This window comes from Colius striatus, chromosome 14, assembly GCF_028858725.1.
Source record: "Colius striatus isolate bColStr4 chromosome 14, bColStr4.1.hap1, whole genome shotgun sequence".
Taxonomy (NCBI): domain Eukaryota; kingdom Metazoa; phylum Chordata; class Aves; order Coliiformes; family Coliidae; genus Colius; species Colius striatus.
This window is the reverse complement of record NC_084772.1, coordinates 3,203,672-3,222,672: the sequence shown is the minus strand read 5'-3', so window position 1 is coordinate 3,222,672 and position 19,001 is coordinate 3,203,672. Positions and strand designations below refer to the sequence as shown.

The 19,001-nt window shown below is 62.4% G+C and overlaps 1 protein-coding gene across 1 annotated transcript; it reads right to left on the bottom strand.

Moving 5' to 3' along the window:
- Positions 1 to 1,218: 1,218 nt before the first annotated feature.
- On the bottom strand, positions 1,219 to 19,001 carry HSD11B2 (hydroxysteroid 11-beta dehydrogenase 2). Its single transcript, XM_062007842.1, has 5 exons — positions 18,743 to 19,001; positions 4,663 to 4,875; positions 4,296 to 4,481; positions 2,853 to 2,990; positions 1,219 to 1,937 (listed from the first exon to the last, which is right to left on the bottom strand). The coding sequence occupies exons 1-5, from the start codon at positions 18,999 to 19,001 to the stop codon at positions 1,573 to 1,575; spliced, it is 1,161 nt and encodes a 386-aa protein (XP_061863826.1). The 3' UTR covers positions 1,219 to 1,572.

Genomic DNA, 19,001 nt, shown 5'->3' with positions numbered 1-19,001 from the left:
CCGGGGCACAAGGACTCAGCCCCTGCCCCGGGGGGCACAAGGACTCAGCCCCTGTTCCAGGGCACAAGGACTCAGCCCCTGCCCTGGGGGGCACAAGGACTCAGCCCCTGCCCCGGGGCACAAGGACTCGGCCCCTGTTCCAGGGCACAAGGACTCAGCCCCTGCCCTGGGGGGCACAAGGACTCAGCCCCTGTTCCAGGGCACAAGGACTCGGCCCCTGCCCCGGGGCACAAGGACTCAGCCCCTGCCCCTGGGCACAAGGACTCGGCCCCTGCCCAAGGGCACACAAGGACTCGGCCCCTGCCCAAGGGCACACAAGGACTCAGCCCCTGCCCCGGGGGGCACAAGGACTCAGCCCCTGCCCCAGGGCACAAGGACTCAGCCGCTGCCCCTGGAGGCACAAGGACTCAGCCCCTGCCCCTGGGCACAAGGACTCAGCCGCTGCCCTGGGGCACAAGGACTCAGCCCCTGCCCCGGGGCACAAGGACTCAGCCCCTGTTCCAGGGCACAAGGACTCAGCCCCTGCCCCGGGGGGCACAAGGACTCAGCCCCTGTTCCAGGGCACAAGGACTCAGCCCCTGCCCCGGGGCACAAGGACTCAGCCCCTGTTCCAGGGCACAAGGACTCAGCCCCTGCCCCGGGGCACAAGGACTCAGCCCCTGTTCCAGGGCACAAGGACTCAGCCCCTGCCCCTGGGCACAAGGACTCAGCCGCTGCCCTGGGGCACAAGGACTCAGCCCCTGCCCCGGGGCACAAGGACTCAGCCCCTGTTCCAGGGCACAAGGACTCAGCCGCTGCCCCTGGAGGCACAAGGACTCAGCCCCTGTTCCAGGGCACAAGGACTCAGCCCCTGCCCCTGGGCACAAGGACTCAGCCGCTGCCCCGGGGGGCACAAGGACTCAGCCCCTGTTCCAGGGCACAAGGACTCAGCCGCTGCCCCTGGAGGCACAAGGACTCAGCCCCTGTTCCAGGGCACAAGGACTCAGCCCCTGTTCCAGGGCACAAGGACTCAGCCCCTGCCCTGGGGCACAAGGACTCAGCCCCTGCCCCGGGGCACAAGGACTCAGCCCCTGTTCCAGGGCACAAGGACTCAGCCCCTGCCCCTGGGCACAAGGACTCAGCCGCTGCCCTGGGGCACAAGGACTCAGCCCCTGCCCCGGGGCACAAGGACTCAGCCCCTGTTCCAGGGCACAAGGACTTGGCTGCAGCCTGGTGGAATACCAAGAAAAAATTTATTGTAGAAGTGACAAATCAGGTAGTTGCTGTGGCGAGAGCCCCGTGGCACGGGCAGCCTGGCACGGGCAGCCCTCGGGCTGTGTCCCCACGGCAGCGGCGGCACGATGCCGGCGAGGGAAGGGCCCGGCTCCATGGCAGCCGCCGGGGCTGGGCCGGGCCGGGGCTCCTCGGGAGGACACACGGTTAGAAAAGATACCAAAAAACGAGGTCTCTAGAAAACGCTGATTGTTGCCCAGTAGAAAATAGATGTGCGAGATCTGCGTGACTGCAGAGAGCAGCCGGGGCCGGGCCGCCTGCTGCTGACGGTTCCCTTGGCACGGCACGGCACGGCACGGCTCAGCCCGCCTTGGCCTGGCCCTGCTGCTGCTGCTGCCGCAGCGCTCGCGGCAGCTTGGGGTTGATGAAGAAGCCTTTCAAGAACAAGTCTCGCACGAAGCAGGGGAGGTAGCGGTGGATGAAGTACATGAGGCCCAGCCCCCGGCCCGGGTAGTAGCGCGTGGCGGGGTTGGCGGCCAGCAGCCCGTCCGTGATGCTGTTCACCACGGCGCTCAGGTCCTCCACCGCCTGCCTCATGAACTGGATGAACTGCTGGTTGATCTCTTCCACGTAGTCCTCGCCGTAGGCCTGCAGCAGCTCCTGGGGCAGGCTGGCCACCAGCTGCTGCTGCTGCAGCTTCCAGAAGGCAGGGTCACACGTCGTCCCTGCAAGGACATGGCCCCCCCAGCTCACCGTCAGCTCCTCCAGCCCCCAGTGACCCCCCCCAGCCTCCCAGGATGCACAGAACCCACATGTGGTGGGGGCTGGAAGGGCCCTGCAGAGCTGCTGCAGCCCCAGCCCCTGCTCAAGCAGCTTCCCCTGGCTCAGGGGCCACAGGAACGTGTCCAGCTGGGGTTGGGAACCTCCTGAGAAGGAGCCTCCACACCCTCCCTGGGCAGCCTGGGCCAGGGCTCCCTCACCTCAGCACCAAAGGACTTGCTCCTCCTGTTCCAGTGGAACTTTCTGTGTTCCAGCTCCTGTCCATTACCCCTTGTCCTGTCCCTGGGCACCACAGAGCAAAGCCCATCCCCATCCTCCTGACACCCACCCTTGAGGCATTTCTCAGCACTGCTGAGGTGCCCCTGAGCTCAGGCTTCTCTTCCCCAGGCTGAGCAGCCCCAGGGCTGCAGCCTTTCCTCCTCACACACATGTTCCAGCCCCTCAGTATCTCAGTAGCCCTCAGAGGAAGGTCCTGCTGAAACTGGGGCAGGGATCTGCCACAAGGCAGGGAGGGGGGACAGGGAGAAGCCTGCTGGGAACACTACAGTGGCTCTTGGTAGCCCAGGAGTGGACCAAAGGTCTCAGATCCTGCTTGCAGTGGGGATGGTGCTGAGCTAAACGTGGCTGAGCTGCCTCTCCCAGCCCTAGAAGCAGAGGAGCTGTTGGCAGGGCTTCATCCTGACCCTGCCTCTCACCACCCAGCACCCAAAGGCCCCAGGATGGCTACTGTGCCCAGGGAGAGGGCTGGGGATGCTCAGAACCTGCCTCCTGCATCACTGCCATTGCTCCGGATCCCACCTCCCCGGGTCCCTGCCCTTTGCCCACGGGTGCAGGCAGCACGTGGGCACCGACCCTCGTACCTGTTTTGTAGTAGCCAGGCAGGATGAGGCTGACTTTGATGCCCCAGGGCTGGAGCTCGCTGCGGAAGGTGTCCATGAGCAGGCTGAGCGCTGCCTTCGAGGCCCCGTAGGCTGCCAGGCAGGGGAATGGCATGTCACCTGGCAGGGGCAGGGGCTGAGTGAGCCGGGCTGGAGGGGGGCTGTGGGGAAGGGGAGTGCTGGGGCTGTGGGACAGGCTGCAGGGGGCTGCTGCACGGCTGTGGGGCACGGGAGGGGGTGGGAGCTGTGCTGAGGGTGGGGGCTGTGGCGAGGCTACGGGGGGCTGTGGGGAAGGGGAGGTGTTGGGGAAGGGGGTGGGAGGTGTTTGGGCTGTGGGACAGGCTGCAGGGGGCTGGTGCAGGGCTGTGGGGAAGGGGAGGTGCTGGGGAGGGGATAGGAGCTGTTTGGGGGGGGGGGGGCTGTGGGGAAGGGAAGGTGCTGGGGGAGGGGGGCTGTGGGTCAGGCTGCAGGGAGCTGGTGCAGGGCTATGGGACAGGGGAGATGCCAGGGGTGGGGGTGGGAGGCTGTGGCCAGGCTGCAGGGGGCTGGTGGGGGGCTGTGGGGCAGGGGAGGTGCCAGGGGAGGGGATGGGAGCTGTTTAGGGATGAGAGGCTGTGGCCAGGCTGCAGGGGGCTGATGGGGGTCTGTGGGGAAGAGGAAGTGCTGGGGTAGGGAGTGGGAGCTGTGCTGGGGGAAGGGGCTGTGGGACAGGCTGCAGGGGGCTGGGAGGGGAACTGTGGGGCAGGGAAGGTGCCGGGGGAGGGGGTGGGAGCTGTTTAGGGATGAGAGGCTGTGGGACAGGCTGCAGGAGGCTGGTGCAGGGCTGTGGGGCAGAGGAGGTGCCAGGGGAGGGAGTGGGAGCTGTTTAGGGATGAGAGGCTGTGGGACAGGCTGCAGGGAGCTGGTGCAGGGCTGTGGGGCAGGGGAGGTGCCGGGGGAGGGAGTGGGAGCTGTTTAGGGATGAGAGGCTGTGGCCAGGCTGCAGGGGGCTGGCGGGGGACTGTGGGGCAGGGGAGGTGCCAGGGGAGGGAGTGGGAGCTGTTTAGGGATGAGAGGCTGTGGGACAGGCTACAGGGGGCTGGTGCAGGGCTGTGGGGCAGGGGAGGTGCCAGGGGAGGGGATGGGGGCTGTTTAAGGATGAGAGGCTGTGGGACAGGCTACAGGGGGCTGGTGGGGGGCTGTGGGGCAGGGGAGGTGCCGGGGGAGGGGATGGGAGCTGTTTAGGGATGAGAGGCTGTGGCCAGGCTGCAGGGGGCTGGTGCAGGGCTGTGGGGATGGGGAGGTGCCGGGGGAGGGAGTGGGAGCTGTTTAGGGATGAGAGGCTGCGGGACAGGCTGCAGGGGGCTGGTGCAGGGCTGTGGGGCAGGGGAGGTGCCGGAGGGGAGCTGGGGGCTGTAGCCAGGCTGCAGGGAGGGGGCTGCTCACCCGCGGGGCTGCTGATGGTGACGATGCGGCCGCCGGCGGAGCGGAGCAGGGGCAGCAGCCCCTTGGTGAGCTCCAGCGAGCCGAAGAAGTTCACCTCCATGCAGCTGCGGAACTTGCCGAGCGGCGACAGCTCGGCGTCGGCGATGGTGTCGTTGAAGCCGGCGTTGTTCACCAGGCCCCACAGCCCTGCGGGGGGTGCCGGGGGGGATGCTCAAAGGGAGGAGCCGAAGGAGACACCCCCACGCTGGGGATCCCGGCTGCTCCCCGGCTCAGGGTGCCCCGGGGGGGAACTGCAGGGTGCCCGGGGGATGCTGGCACAGGCTCAGGGGAGCTCCTGGGGAGCTGCGTGGGCTGCCAAAGCTCCCACCTGTGCTGTTGGTGTGGGTCTGGACGTGCTGCAGGACTCGCTGGATATCCTCGGGCTTGGTCAGGTCCATCTGCAGCAGCGTCAGCCTGGCTGAGCAGCTCCTGTGCAGCTCCTGTGCGCCGGGGCCCTGCGGGTCCAGCACGCTGGCGAACACCCTGAAGCCCAGAGCGTCCAGGTGCCTGGCTGTGGCCTGCCCAAAGCCCGAGTCACAGCCTGAGACAGACAAGAGGAGCTCTGCATTGGCCACTCACAGCTGCCACTGGCTGTCCCCAGCCCTCAGAGACCTCCCCAGCTCTGTCTCTCCACCCCCAGGGACCACCCTGGCTTGTCACCCTGCTGCAGCCCCTGACCCAGCAGGGAGGTGAATGGGGCATTCCCAGGCCAGGGAGCTGCTGTTTTCTCTCTATATCACACCAGTGCAAGAGGAAGAAAACACTCTCTTATCTGCAACCCCATCACCCTGTGATGCGAGGTGCAGGTAACACTGTGGGCATGCTGAGGCACTGGGGCAGCCCAGGGCCCTGCAGCAACGTGGAGCTGGAGCCATCCACTCTCCAAAACAGCCTCCAAATGCTCCACGGGGCACCACTGAGAGCTGGCACCGGGCTCTGTGGGAGATGTTCCCTCCAAGAAATGGTAACCAAGGGGCACAACACCCCTTTGCCTGAGGGGGACTAAAAACAGGGAGACAAAAAGAGGGATCCACCCCACATCCTTGCAAGGGACCATCTGAGATGTTGCCATGCCCAGTGCCAGCCTCAGCTCCATCTCATCTGGAGCAGGGGCACGGCAGGTGACACTGGCACCCACCAAGCCAGCACTGGGGCAGCCTGGGGGGAGCTGGGGCTGTGGGGCAGCAGCAGGGCTGGTGGCCAGGTTGCAAACAGCAGCTGCAGCATGGCACAGCGTGTTCCTGTGTCAATGGCAGCCCTGGTAGCTTGGAGAGAGCTGAGCCACCACCACTGCCCACTCACATTAACTGCTGCAGGGGCAGCCCCACAGCCCCTGCACCCTCCTACCTGACACTCTCAGGTGTCCCTTAGGACACCCCTGAAGAAAAGGCCCTCTCCAATGCTTGGAGCTACCCCAGGATGGACACAGCAGTGTCCCTGGGCACTGCCACTTGCTCCATGGGCCCTCAGCACCCATCCTGTCAGCCCTGGGGTGGGCACAGAGCCTGGCTGTACCCCTGGGCTCCCCACCTCAGCACCCCTGAGCTGGGATCAGGGTGCCAGCTATGCCATCCTTGGCTCTGCTCAGGGCTGTGTCAGAGACCTGCAATAAAGGCCCTGGCTGGAGGCCAGAGCGATAACACACCCCGGAGGCACTCAGATGGCAGCAAGGGGCTGGGGGCTTTCCCTTTCCCGGCAGAACCCCCCCAACACCGATGGTGCACACCGAGGCAGCCCAGCATCCCCCAGCATCCCCCCAGTGCCATTCCTGGTGCTGGAGGGGATGCTGATGGTGCCGGGGCTGCTGGTGCAGCACACCCGCCTCTGCCCGCCCGGGAACAGGTCGTGCTGCACACAGATAAAGGTTCATTTCACCTTTCCCAACAGGGCAGGAGAAAACTGCAATAAAGATAAGCTTGAAAAACAAAAGTGGTGTCGGTCACAGCCCCGGCCCAACCCCGGCCATCACCCTGCCCGGGACAGTCACCTGCGCTGCTCCCGCCCCGGCCGGCAAGGAAACGCCTCCAGCCCAAACACGGGGCTCTCCCCGGCACCTCCCGAGCCTCCAAACACCGGGAAACGTCCCAAAAACCCACCCCAGCCAGGCGGGTTTGCCCGGCCAGCGGGGAGCAAACACGGCCACGTGCCAGGCAGGGCTTGTTTTGCCTCCGCAGAGCGGGGCAGGCCCAGGGTTTGTTTCGGAAGCTTTAATTTATTCACACACACAAAAAGCAGCCCAACCCCTCCTGGGAGGCTGGCGACGGGCCCGGGAAGCCGAGGATGCTCTGGAGTTATTTAAGGTCTCTGGCGCTGCTCGGCTTCCCAGCCACCGCGCTCGGGCACGGCCAAGAGTGCAGGGAAGGACAATTAACCCTCTCTCCCCCCCCGGGACCCTAACACGTGGCCCCCAAAGCGTTGGCAGCTCGCCCTGCCCGTGGCTACCAGCAGCCGAGCGGGGCCGGCCCGGCAGCGCTGGAGCCCGACGGTCTGCGCGGCCCCGACGGGGCGGGCGCGGGGTGCGGGGCCGTCCCGCGATGCGGCATCACGAGGCCGTGCGGCGCCGGACCCCCGCTCCCCCCGCCCTCCGGAGCAGCCCGGCAGAGCAGGGCAGGCGGCTCCCGAGCCCCCCTCGCAGGCCCCGGGCCAGCAGCCAGAGGCTTTGGCTGCAGCAGCAGCGGAGCCATAGCCCGGGCTGCAAAATGCAGCTGAGCTCTGCAGGCTCCACAAGGCGGGGGGGGGCAGCCCCTTCTGCCGGGGCAGCAGCGAGTTCGGGGGACCCTGCAGCAGCTCCCCCGGGAGCGGGGCACCACTGTCCTCTGCTGCATTCTGCCATGACAAGCCCCGGCTTCACCTTTGTTGAGCAAGCAAAAAGCTTCGGGCTGCAGCACGGCGCTTGGGGTGCCCTCCCCCCCCCCACCCCGCCCCGCAGCACCACGAGCCTCCTGCCTGCAGATGGAGGGGCTGAGCTGGGCCATTCCCACAGCTCCTCGGCCTCCTCCTCCTCCTCAGCAGCCCGCCCGGGACAGGGGGTGGGTACCACTCGCTCCCTCCCTGCCACGCCGGGCACATTTACCTGGGGTGTGTCAGGCACGGCACAGCACCCGCCTGTTGCTGTCTCAGGTGTTCCCGCTGCTCCTGCAGCCACCACCGAGGCCCTGCAGCACAGCCACGTGCTCCAGACCAGCCGCTGCACTTCGCTGAGCTGCCCAACCACAGCCACCCACACCCAGTGCCGGCACAGTGTGTGCCAGAGAGCTGGCTGCAAGGCAGGGGTGCCTGCCCTGACAGAGCTGGGAGCCACGCACCCTCACCCCTAAACATCAGCTCTGTGACTTTGTCACTGAGGCAGGGAGCTACAAGCCATGCATCTTCATCCCTGGAGCCACCAGCTGAGCATCCCCATCCCCACATCCCAGGCTGAGCATCCCCATATCACAGGCTGAGCATCCGCATCTCCACATCCCAGGCTGAGCATCCCCATATCACAGGCTGAGCATCCCCATATCACAGGCTGAGCATCCCCATCCCCAAATGCCAGCCTGAGTATCCTCATCTCCAAATCACAGGTCAAGTATCCCCATCCCCAAGTCACAGGCTGATCATCCCCAACCCCAAATCCCAACCTGAGCATCCCCACCCCGAGCCAAGCACAATAGGAGAGGCCTAGCACAGCCCTGCAAAACCTCAGGAGTCAGAAGCACAGATCAGCTGAAGAAGCCTCATGAGGCTGCAAAGCTGCCCAAAGGCTGGTGGGTGCCTGGGCAGAGCAGCAGCTCCCTCCCAGCAGCTCCCTCCACAGCCACCTCAGCCTGGGACTGGAGAGGGGTTGCCCCAGGACTGAGCATCCCTCTGAGGGATCCCCTCCCTGGGTTAGCCCTGGCAGTGTGGGCAGTGGGCAGCCCCAGGGGCACGCAGGGTAAGGGCAGGCAGCCACGGGGCATCCTCTGGGGATGCTCCATCTCACACTGTGCCTGGAGGCAGTCAGCATCACTGCTGGAACAGCATCGCTCCATCCCCAGCACTGCAGGCCATTGCCCTCACAGCCTTAACACAAACCCCACATCAGCCCTGCAACACCTCACCAGTCAGGGCTGTCACCAGCATCACCCCCCCAGCGCTGGGCTCAAGGACAGTGCCAGCAGAGGGGAGCCAGGGTTGAGCAGATTAACACGCTGAGCTGCCTGTTTCCATAGGCTCAGTCTCAAATCCTGCCTGGGATGCCAAGCTAAACAGGGCTGACATTTTGCTCAGAGGTGTTGCCTTCTGGCCCCAGCAGGACTCGCCACTGCCACCTCAGATCCCACTCCTGTGAGGCTCTGCCGGGCACCAGAGGGACGGCCCCTGGCTTGGCTGCGTGGGGACAGCCACCCTGGCTCCATCCTGGGCACACCATGGGAAGCCCAGGACAAGGAGGCAGCTGATGGGATGGGGCTCCCCAAAAGGGACTCAGGGAGGTGGGGAGGGAGTCCCTGCATGGAGCAGGTTGGAGTGGGACAAAGTGCCCACCAAGAGGCTGCCTGAGCAGGGCAAGGTGGCCAACACCTCCCAGATGCCACACACGTTTGGAGCAAGGAGGGATAAAGGGGAGAGGGAACAAATTCATGCCAGGGTGCTGGGGAGGGAGGGAAGGGTCGGTGGGAGCAGCTGTGCCCGCAGCAGCTCAGCTGCCATCCCCCACGGGCTGCCCGCAGCCGGGGTCCTGCTGGGGCCGGGGGGCTGCGCAGGGGCGTGGATCGGCACCTCCCCTCCCCTCGGGCAATTGGAAACCGCCCCTCAGCCCGGGCTGTGCGGGGCCGTGCGGGGCTGTGCAGGGCTGTGCTGGGCCGTGCAGAGCTGTGCGGGGCAGTGCGGGGCAGTGCAGAGCCGTGCGGGGCCGGTAGCCGCTATCCCCGCTCCTCCCCGCCAGCCCGGGGCTGCTGCTGCCGGGGCTCGGTAGCTGGTGTGGGGAAGCCACAACCCTTAATTAAGGTAAATGAACTTAAAGCCAGGGAGACACCTTCAGGAACGACCCCAATCCCAGCCCCAAATCCCTGCCTAGGGGCCAAAGCACGAGGGTGGGCATCCCTGCAAAGCCTCAGCCGCCCTCCCCAGACAGACCCTCAGCCTGGGGGAGGGAGGGACACACACCCCCTGCACGGGGATTAGCAGCCTGGCCCTAGAAAGCAGCCACAGCCCCCTTCCAGTGGCTCCTATGGGTGAGGAAGGGGGGGCTGCAGCCCCCCAGCAAGGCAGAGCACAGCAGAAGGCAGAGCTGGGGATGCCCGTCGCTGCTGGGGGTATGTGGGTGTCACTCCCCGCCCTCCCCGTGCCAGGGATGAGAGCCAGATGGTGTGAATTACAACAGATTAGCTGAGTGTTGCTGAAGCCTCACACCTCCAGCCAGGGAGACATCTTCCACTCCACAGACCAAAGGGAAGGGGGGGGAAATGTGATTTTCTGCCTAGACAACCCAAAGCAGGGGGCCAGGGACAACGGGGACCCCCGAGGCCAGCAGGGATGGGCCCACAGCTGCTCACTTCAAGCCCATTTCTCAGGAGCAAGCACCAGCTCTGTTGCACCAGTACTGAGGATCCAACAACACAAGAGCAGCTGCAAGACAAATGAGTGTTGGGAGCCACAGCCCTCCTTGTCACAGTCCCTAAAAGCCACACAGATGCCTTATTCCCTCCTCCCCCCAACCCCCACCAAAGCTGTGAGCAGCAGATGCTGCTTGCAAGCAGCACAGCTAACAAAGCCTGGAGCTTGTTGTGGCCCAGCCAGGACAGAAACGAGCCCAGTCACCTTCCCCTGCCCCAGGCCAGAGCCTGGTGAGGCACTGGAGGAGGTCAAGATCTATCCATGAGCTTGCAGTCAGCCTGAGCTTTACACTCCCCAGAGGGCACCCAGCCCTGCTCTGTCCCATCTGAGGGTCAGAGGTGCAGAAGCACCAGAGTCTTCCTCAGGGGCAGGAGCAGTGGGCACAGGACAGCCCTGGCACAGAGAAGTCTGCCCCATGGCTTGCAACCAGGGCAGAGGAAGTGCCTCACCTCCTGGCACTGCTGAGGGGTTTCACAGAAGAAGGGCACAGCGATTTCCTAGAAGCAGCCACTCACCACATCCCAGGGCTGGACAACACCTTCCAGCAGCCCCCAGCCAGGGGAGCCCCTGAATGACAACTTCCAGCAGCCCCCATCCCCAGCCAGGGGAGCTCCTGGACAACACCTTCCAGCAGCCCCCAGCCAGGGGAGACCCTGGACAACACCTTCCAGCAGCCCCCAGCCAGGGGAGCCCCTGGATTAAACCTTCCAGCAGCCCCCAGTCAGGGGAGCCCCTGGATTAAATCTTCCAGCAGCCTCATCCCCAGCCAGGGGAGCCCCTGGATTAAACCTTCCAGCAGCCCCCAGCCAGGGGAACCCCTGGATTAAACCTTCCAGCAGCCCCCAGCCAGGATTGCCCCTGGATTAAACCTTCCAGCAGCCCCCAGCCAGGGGAACCCCTGGATTAAACCTTCCAGCAGCCCCCAGCCAGGGGAACCCCTGGACAACACCTTCCAGCAGCCCCCATCCCCAGCCAGGAGAGCCCCTGGATGACACCTTCCAGCAGCCCCCATCCCCAGCCAGGGGAGCTCCTCTCTGCATTCAAGGATTTGAGCTTCTCCCAGGCAAGAGACAGCAGCAGGAACCCTGCCTGGGAAAGGGCAGGGCCTGTACATCATCACAGCTAATTGGGAAGGGCTGGATGGATGTACCCCAGAGAAGAGGAAGTTGTGAAGAGCCCTGGTGATAAGCAGGTTAATCATCACCTTCAGAGGGAACATGGTGAACTGGGAACACAGAGCTGGCAGGCCAGGAGAGCCATCCATCAGCAGGAGCTGTCGCTGGGAAGGACACACAGGGCCCAAGGCCAGCTGAGAGGGTGGGTGTCAGTGTCACAGCACGGCTGGTGACACATCTGCCTGGCTCTGGGACAGGGGGAGGCCAGGTAGGAGCATGGCTGGGAGCTGGAAAGCTCTACCAGGGATGTGGCTTTGAAGGTGCTCTTGGGGAATAAGGTTGTAGTAGCAAAGCCATGGCTGGGGCAGCTGCTGGGAGCAGCCCAGAAGGGATGCCCAGGGACTCCCTGCAGAAACACCAAGCCCCAGATCCACACCAGAGGGAGAAGGTCATGCCTAAGGCATGCTACAGGCAAGGCTCAGCCACCCACCAACAGCAGAGCAGCTGGTTCCATGTGGACTACCATGAGCCCAGGACATCTCAGGGAAAGCACTTCTAGCCAGGACAGCAAAGGAGCAGAGCCACTGCAGGAGCAGGAGAACCTGTGGCCATGTGGTGGGTCAGGCCAGCTGGGGAAGAGCCCTGAAGTGCCACCCAGGCTGGGAGCCATTCCCCAGGTCACAGGGGTCTGGGACACACAGAACCAGGAGAGACAAAGCCAGGCTGGGGCAGCAGCAATCACAGCAGTTGCTGCAGATGGAGCCCAGAGGATGAGGTTGAACAGCTCGAGGGTCTGCAGCACCACCACAAAGCTGTTTCAATGGAGCTGTGCCACTTCAGGGCTATTCTGGTGATGAAACCCTGCTTTACCTACAAGGTGCCATCTCACTGCTGCCCTTGTCACAAGAACAAGCTCCCACCAGAAGGCCAGGCAGGCAGAAGACTGGATGCCATGCCCTGTCCATCCCCACATCCCAGTGGGCTCCACAGTGGCACCATGGTTTCTCTTGCAACATCCAGATCCCTGTGGAGCTCAGCTTTTTATTTAAGCAGCTGAGCAAAACATTGAGCTTCAGCCAAGACAGCTTCTGAAATGGATGGAGCTGCTTAAGATCCCCAGGCTAAGAGATGCACCCTCTTGGCCACCTCAGGCCACACCAGCCCCTTCTGTGCCTGATCTGTCCCCTCCTCACCCTCCACCAGCAGCTCTGAGTATCACAAGACTATTTTGGTGCATTTTCTCTAGATACATGAAGGTGGCCCTTCCAGGCTGATATGGTTGGACACAGCTGTGCTGGCCCAGGCTCAGGGCAGCTCACACACACACTCAGCTTGGGACAGCACAGGCAGAGCTCAGCACAGCAACTGAGGGGAGACAGAAGTCACCATGGGATGGCTGCACACCCCAGGCTATGGGGCTCATCCCCATGTGGTTACTGGGGTACTGAAGAGGAGCAAAGCATTGGCCACAGCATCTTTGGACAGTTATGAGCAGGAGATGTGCATGGCATGATGTTTATGTCAAACTAGAGTCTGACCAGAGTGGAGGAATGAGGTGGTGAGGGATCACAGGGGTGCTCAGTAGTGTGTGTGGTGGAAGCTGACAGAACCAACAGAAGATCACCACCACCAGAAGAAACAGCTTGAAAGTAAGTGACCAGACATTCCAAACAGCCACAAAAGACACAGGAGCAGGTACCTGCTGCTCACAGCCCAGCCCTCCCCTCCATCCCCACCCACCATCTGGCTCCCCAGGAGCATCCACCCAGCAGCAAAGCCTGTAAGGCCAAAAACTGCTTTTCAAGATTACAGCCCTGGAGGCAGCAAATCCTGGGACAGCACCACGTGTGCTGAGGAAGCCAGCTCCCAACAGGGAAGTTCATGAAGCTCAGGGGCTGGCAGCTCTCCAGGTGAGAAGGAAGCAGAAGTGATCCTCTGCACGTGGAAGCACGCACAGGCTGGGACAGAAGAGCAGGGAATGGAGAGGGTGGATGTACCAGAGCAGTCAGGGGAAACCAGAGAAGGAGGTAACAGGCACATGCTGGGCAAGGTTAGGAAAGAAGATCCCCAGCAACACACTGACAGCATGAAGGTTGGGGGCATTTTGCACCTTGCAGGCTCCACAGCAGTGTCTCAGCTCTGAGCTCGCAGGAGCAGCACTGGGAGGTGCCCAGCAGCCTCTCATCCTGCACAGGTCACCTGGGCAAGCAGCAGGCCCCCAGCTGGGGTTTCAGACCAGCACCAAAAGAGGACTACAGGGAGAAGGTAAATGCTTGCCCAGGCTTGGTGGAGGCACCTCCAAGACACCCACTTCCCCCATCCCCACTCAAACCAAACCCTGGCTGGACAAGCCCAGCAGCCCCCATGCTATCAGTAGCAAAAGCAGCACAGCTCCTCTGTAACCAGATGCTGGCTTGAGGAGAGCTAGACTCAACAGTGGGTAACACAATCCCAGGCCTCATTAAAGATGTGCTGCTCATTGGACTAGAGGGCAGCAACTGCCTCCACTTCTCTCCTCCCGAAGCATCCGTTCCCATCTGACAATCTCATTTCTGCAGGGAAGTCTCTGCTGTGCTGCTCTCATGTCCCCACATAACCCCAGGCAGTTAGCAAGCTGCCTTGGGTTTCTCTCCCAACTCTGCTCTCCCACAGCCTGCAACTCCTATGTGCTTTTGCTCCTTAATTAGCTGTGCTCATCATTGCTGGTTAGTGGCACTTGGAGCCATCACCAACAGGTCTGTGGTGGTAACAGGCTTCAAAAGGGCTCATTTAATAGGTAAGGGAGCTAAATCTGAGTGGGGCTGTCTAAGAGGCTGTGGTGAGCAGGGATTGGTATCTATTTCTGCAACCCAGTGAGGGGAAGAAGAATCTTAAAACCCTGGAGAGCTGCTGACAAAGTAGAGGGAAAGTTTCTGCCCTGCAAAGAGGCAGAGGAAGCAGGCTTTCTGCTCTGCTCCCAGGATACCCATAACTACAGGGTTACATGATGCCTTTTCTCTTTACATCTGCAATGTGTTGCTCTTACACCAAGGGCTGGAGTTTGGTGCTTGCCTCTTATCCCATCCCTGCTTGCCTCAGCTTGAAGGGGCAGTTGTCTCTGCTCTTCACTTTAATAGCTCCTGGGAAAGACAGAGCAATTCCAAGGAACAAGCTGGTTTTCAGTCTGCACTTAGCCAGGGTACCTCTGAGCTGGCTCACCAGCTCCAGCAGCAGCTGCCTGAGGGAGAGCTATGGGGTCACCACAGGAAGCTTTGCTCCTGGCAGGGCTGGGGCAGGCTCAGAGGTGCCCATCCCAGAGCCAGCACAGCATTGCTCAACAGCCCCTTGACAGCTCTCCATCACTTAGTTCATCTGGAAGGATAAGTCCAAGAGGCAACATCAAAGTCTGGATGGCAGCAATGCTGCTCTTCTAACAAGGAAAGTGATCTACCTTTGCAGCAGAGCAGCAAGCCCCAACATCTGGATAGAATCACTCCATCCTGCTGCACTCACCAGATGCTGCTGGAACATCTGTTGAGTCCATGGGAAACACTGAAGCTCCACTTGACTATGATCAAGTTGCAAAGCCTCTGTTAACCTTGAGCATGTTCTGAAGCTCTGCCCCATTTCAGGCTGTTAATGGGGCATGCAATTGCACCAGGACCAGGACAGCCTCACCAGGGAAAAAAGCAAAGTTCCCCTGAAGCAAGGAAGGAAAACAGAAGAGAATGTGGCACATTTGGGTCAGGAGCAGCCTGACCTGCCAAATGGTTTTGCTCCCAAATAGGATTTGTTGAGGAACAGACCAGTCTGCAAGTGCCTCTGGCTCTGTAGGCTACACTGAGGAAGAGGCAAGATGCAAGAGGTCCAAATTACCTCCCCCAGGCAGCAGTCCTGTGGCTTTGGGTTATTTCAGAGCTGTGTAACTCAGGGGTAACCTTCACAGACAGGACAACAATTCACTATTTACAACCTCTCATCCAAGCTGAGGTCCAAGAACCTTGCAACACAGCCCATGTCCTCTGTCTGCTCTGGGCATGCAGGGAAAGGATCTGTAGTAAGTTGGGCAATTGGCTACTGTCCAAAAAACCCACCCCAAGCACATGGCAGAGCAAGCAAGAGGCTCAAAGCTGCTCCAGCTGCATGGTAGAGCCCTGAGACACTGAGGGCATCTCTCCCTCACCTCCAGACAGCCACCTCACACCACTCCACATCAATTCATGATAGGAAGAGGAGGGGGTACAAGCAACACCCCTCTGCTCACACAGCTCAGGACTCCAGCACACCCAGTGGCACTGTTTTCAGCTTCAGGAGGGGGCACACACACAGGAGCCATTTGGTGCTCAGAGCATGGCTGGCACATGCCCACACCACTAGCCCACAGGTGCTGGCCAAGGGCATCAGCACCTCATGGGGCCCTGACCATGCAGCAGCAGTGAAGGTGCTGGGCATCAGCTGCTCTGCAGCTTTGGCAGCACTGGATCAGCTCCAGGGCAGGCAACTGCCTGTCCCCAGCCCACCCAGGCTGGGGCACACTGGGGTCCCTGCAGCTTCCCAAGCTTGGCCAGAGCCTGTGCTGGGCCAGGAGCTCATCTCAGAGGCAGGTCTGGGTTCACAGGCAGGCTCAGGACAGCATGTCAAGGGTGGTGTGGAGCTGGTCTTGGGCTGGAGCAGCTGATCTCTACTCCCCTGCTCATCCTGCCCCAGCTCCCAGGGCTGACCTCTCCCAGCCCAGGCTGAGCAGGAGGGCATTCTCCTCCTCACTGCAAACAGCTGTGACCTCCCCAGGAAGGCAGCATTAACACTTTCCTCACCCCCTGCCCCCAGCCAGGCTGCACACACCAGAGCAGCAGGACCATCAGGATGGGGAGCAAGAGTGCCAAGGGCACAGCCATGGATAAACACAGCACTGCAGGGACCAGAGGCCACCTACTTTGCTGCCCCAGGGGGGATGCACCCTGGGATACAGCAGCATTCCTCACTCCCTTCCAGCAGCAGACAGCTGCCCACCCCTGCTCCAGCCAACCCCCAGCCTCACATGCAACATCTGAACTGCAAACCTGCAGCAGATGGGAACCACCACAGCCTTCTAGTTCCTGCTGCCACCACAGGGTCAGCAGCTTTGCTGGGCAGCAGCTCCACATCTGCTCTGCTACTTTCCCACTGAGCTGCATGGGGGTTTTGTTTCCCTCAACCCCTGCCATAAACTAAGTCTTGATTAGCCAGAAGTGTCCAGACCAGCACAAGGGGCTGGAGCATCACACACCCAGCTCCAGTTTGGGTTCTTGCCAGGGAGTTTGGAAAAGTGGGCAGCTGGAAGAGCTTGGAAACCTCAACCAGGAGATAAAACCAGCACTGCAGCCATATCCATAGAGTCATAGAATGATGGGGGCTGGAAGGGACCCCCAGAGCTCATCCAGTCCAATCCCCCTGCAGAAGCAGCTCCCACCTAGATCAGGTCACACAGGAACGTGTCCAGGTGGGGTTTGAAGCCCTCCAAGGAAGGAGCCTCCACACCCTCCCTGGGCAGCCTGGGCCAGGGCTCCCTCACTGAAACAGTTCCTCCTTATGTTTCAATGGAACTGTTTGTGTTGCAGCTTCATCCCATCACCCCTCGTCCTGGCACTGGATACAACAGAAAAAAGGGATGTCCCAACCTCCTGACATACTCCCTTGCTCCACAGAGGCACCACTGAACCTGTACAACTACTTGCCACAGGATTAAGCCAGCAGCCAAGAACTGTTTCTGAGACAATGATGCCCAAAACTCCTTGGGTGTAGCCATCAGGAGGTGGCTTCATTGCACTCCTCAGTTGACCTCACAACACCCAGCATGGCAGAAGCCCTGTCCCCTACCACACAGCCCTTCCCTGCTGCCCAGCATTCCCCAGCACACAGCTCCATGCTTCTCAGTGGGGAAGGGGGGGGAAGGTCAGGCTGCTGTTCTCCAAGGGCTCCCTCCTGCACTGATCCTCCCTGGCTGTCCCTCCAGGCGACACCAGCAGCGACTCATTACCCTGGTGCCAGAAGGTGTCTAGAATTAATTCACAAATGAAGCAGGCTAATTGCTGTGCAAGTAGTGGAGGGAGGGATGCCATCCCAGGCAGAGCAGCCCTCGCATCTGCCCCTTGGCAGGCACCTGCTGGGGCTGCAGTGAGGAAACACCAATCCTGCACCACGGGCCAAGCCTCCAGCCTGTAAATCCAGCAAGTATTTACAGCCCAGAGCAAACACACTGGAGCTGCAGCAGTGTCACCTCAACACACCGGGGCAAGAACACCTTGTCCCTGCCGCTGACTCACTAATTATACAGGCAGTGCCACAGAGCCAGGGCTGGCTGAGCCCGCTGTGCCACAGGGCACCTGCGAGCGCAGGGCTGGCAGACACAGCCTGCCCAGGCAGCCCTGCCCCGGCTCAGCTTTGACCTTCACCCCGCTGAATCACTCAGTCATCCACTCAGTCATCCAGCCTCACAGAATCGTTTCAGTTGGACTTGATGATCTTAAAGGTCTCTTCCAAGCGCTCACCTTAGTGTCAAGCGCAAGAGAGATCTCCTTCTGCTTCCCACCGGTGTCACAGAGCCCTTCCAGCTGGACCAGGGACCTGGCTCACCTCTGAAAGAGCCCACATCACAAGGCAACTATCTAGGAAACACACAAATCCCCTTCTGCAAGTCATAGAGCCACAGAATGGTGGGGGTTGGAAGGGACCTCTGGAGATCATCCAGTCCAACCCCCCTGCCAAAGCAAGTCCCACGGGAGAAAGTGTCCAGGTGAGAGTCTCCAAGCCTGGCCCAGACATCCCCACCAGGATGCAGGCTCCTGGCCTTGGGGCACTGCTAAGGTCATGCCCAGGGGTTTCCCTCCCCTCTGCATCTCCATGGAACCAGAGATGGAACCAGCACTCTCCCGGCACACCTGCAGCAACAGCTGCTCCTTAGCTCCAGCACTTCACCCTCACCTGTATCTGCTGCCATCACAGCAAAGCACCTGCTGGCTGCTGCTACCTTCATCATCCTCCTCCTGTCCCACCACCAACAGGAGGGAAAGAGCAAAAGCACTTGCATACCAAGATATCTTACAGAGATGCAGCCACCGAGACAGAGCTGTGCAAAGCCTGGGCTGGAAGCACAGCACACCCCCTGTCCCCACAGTTGGGGTTCTTCTCAAGGAGTTTGGAAAAGTGGGCACCTCAACCAGGAGACACAAGCAGCACTGCAGCCGTGCCCACAGAGCCACGAGCAGCTCTGCTCCGGGCAGTCCGGAGCGGCTTTGCAGAGCAGCATCCCAGGGACGGCCCCGCGGAGAGCGGCCGCAGCCGCGTTCTCCCGCAGCAGCACCGGGGCCAGAGCTCAGACGGAGCGGCCGCCGCTCAGCCGGCTCCGCGGCCGCCTCACGGGTGCCACAGGCAGCTTTCGAGGAACGAGCTGTGGCTGTGGAGGGGAAGGGAGGCGAGGGCAGCCCCGGGGCTCGCCGAGGCGCTCCGGCACCGGCGGTTCCGCGCCCGCCCCACCACGTGCCTCAGCCCAACTCCCGGCACCGCGCCGCGAGTGGCGGCACCGCCGGAGCCCGGGAGCCAACGCGGGGCGCGGGGAGCCAACGCGGGGCCCCGCCGCGCTCCCCCGGGCTCCGGGCGGGGGGGCAGGTTACGGCCCGGCCGGTGCCGCTGGAGCCGCGATGCGGAGCGAGGCCGGCGGCCGCTCCTCGCCCACCCCCGGGGCCGCGGCCCCGCACTCACCTGTGACCAGGACGGCTCTGCCCGCCACCGGCAGCAGCCTGCGGGGCCCCGCCCGCCACAGCAGCAGGCAGGCGGCGGCGGCGGCCAGGGCGAGCCCCAGGGGCAGCGGCAGGCAGGCGCGGCACAGGCTCTGCAGCGCGGCCAGCAGCGCCAGCGGCAGCACCAGCCCCCGGCCCGGGCCGCGGCCCCGCAGCGCCAGGCTGCCGGCCAGGGCCGCCCACAGCGCGCCGTGCGCCCAGCGCTCCAGCCCCGGCTCCAT

Excerpts from the sequence above, each read along its gene's own strand:
- HSD11B2 (XM_062007842.1), bottom strand. The coding sequence starts at position 19,001 with ATGGAGCCGGGGCTGGAGCGCTGGGCGCACGGCGCGCTGTGGGCGGCC. Across the intron at positions 4,482-4,662 it reads GACCCACACCAACAGCACAG|GGCTGTGGGGCCTGGTGAAC; the intron begins GTGGGAGCTTTG and ends CACCCCCCGCAG. Across the intron at positions 1,938-2,852 it reads GCCTGGCTACTACAAAACAG|GGACGACGTGTGACCCTGCC; the intron begins GTACGAGGGTCG and ends ATGTCCTTGCAG.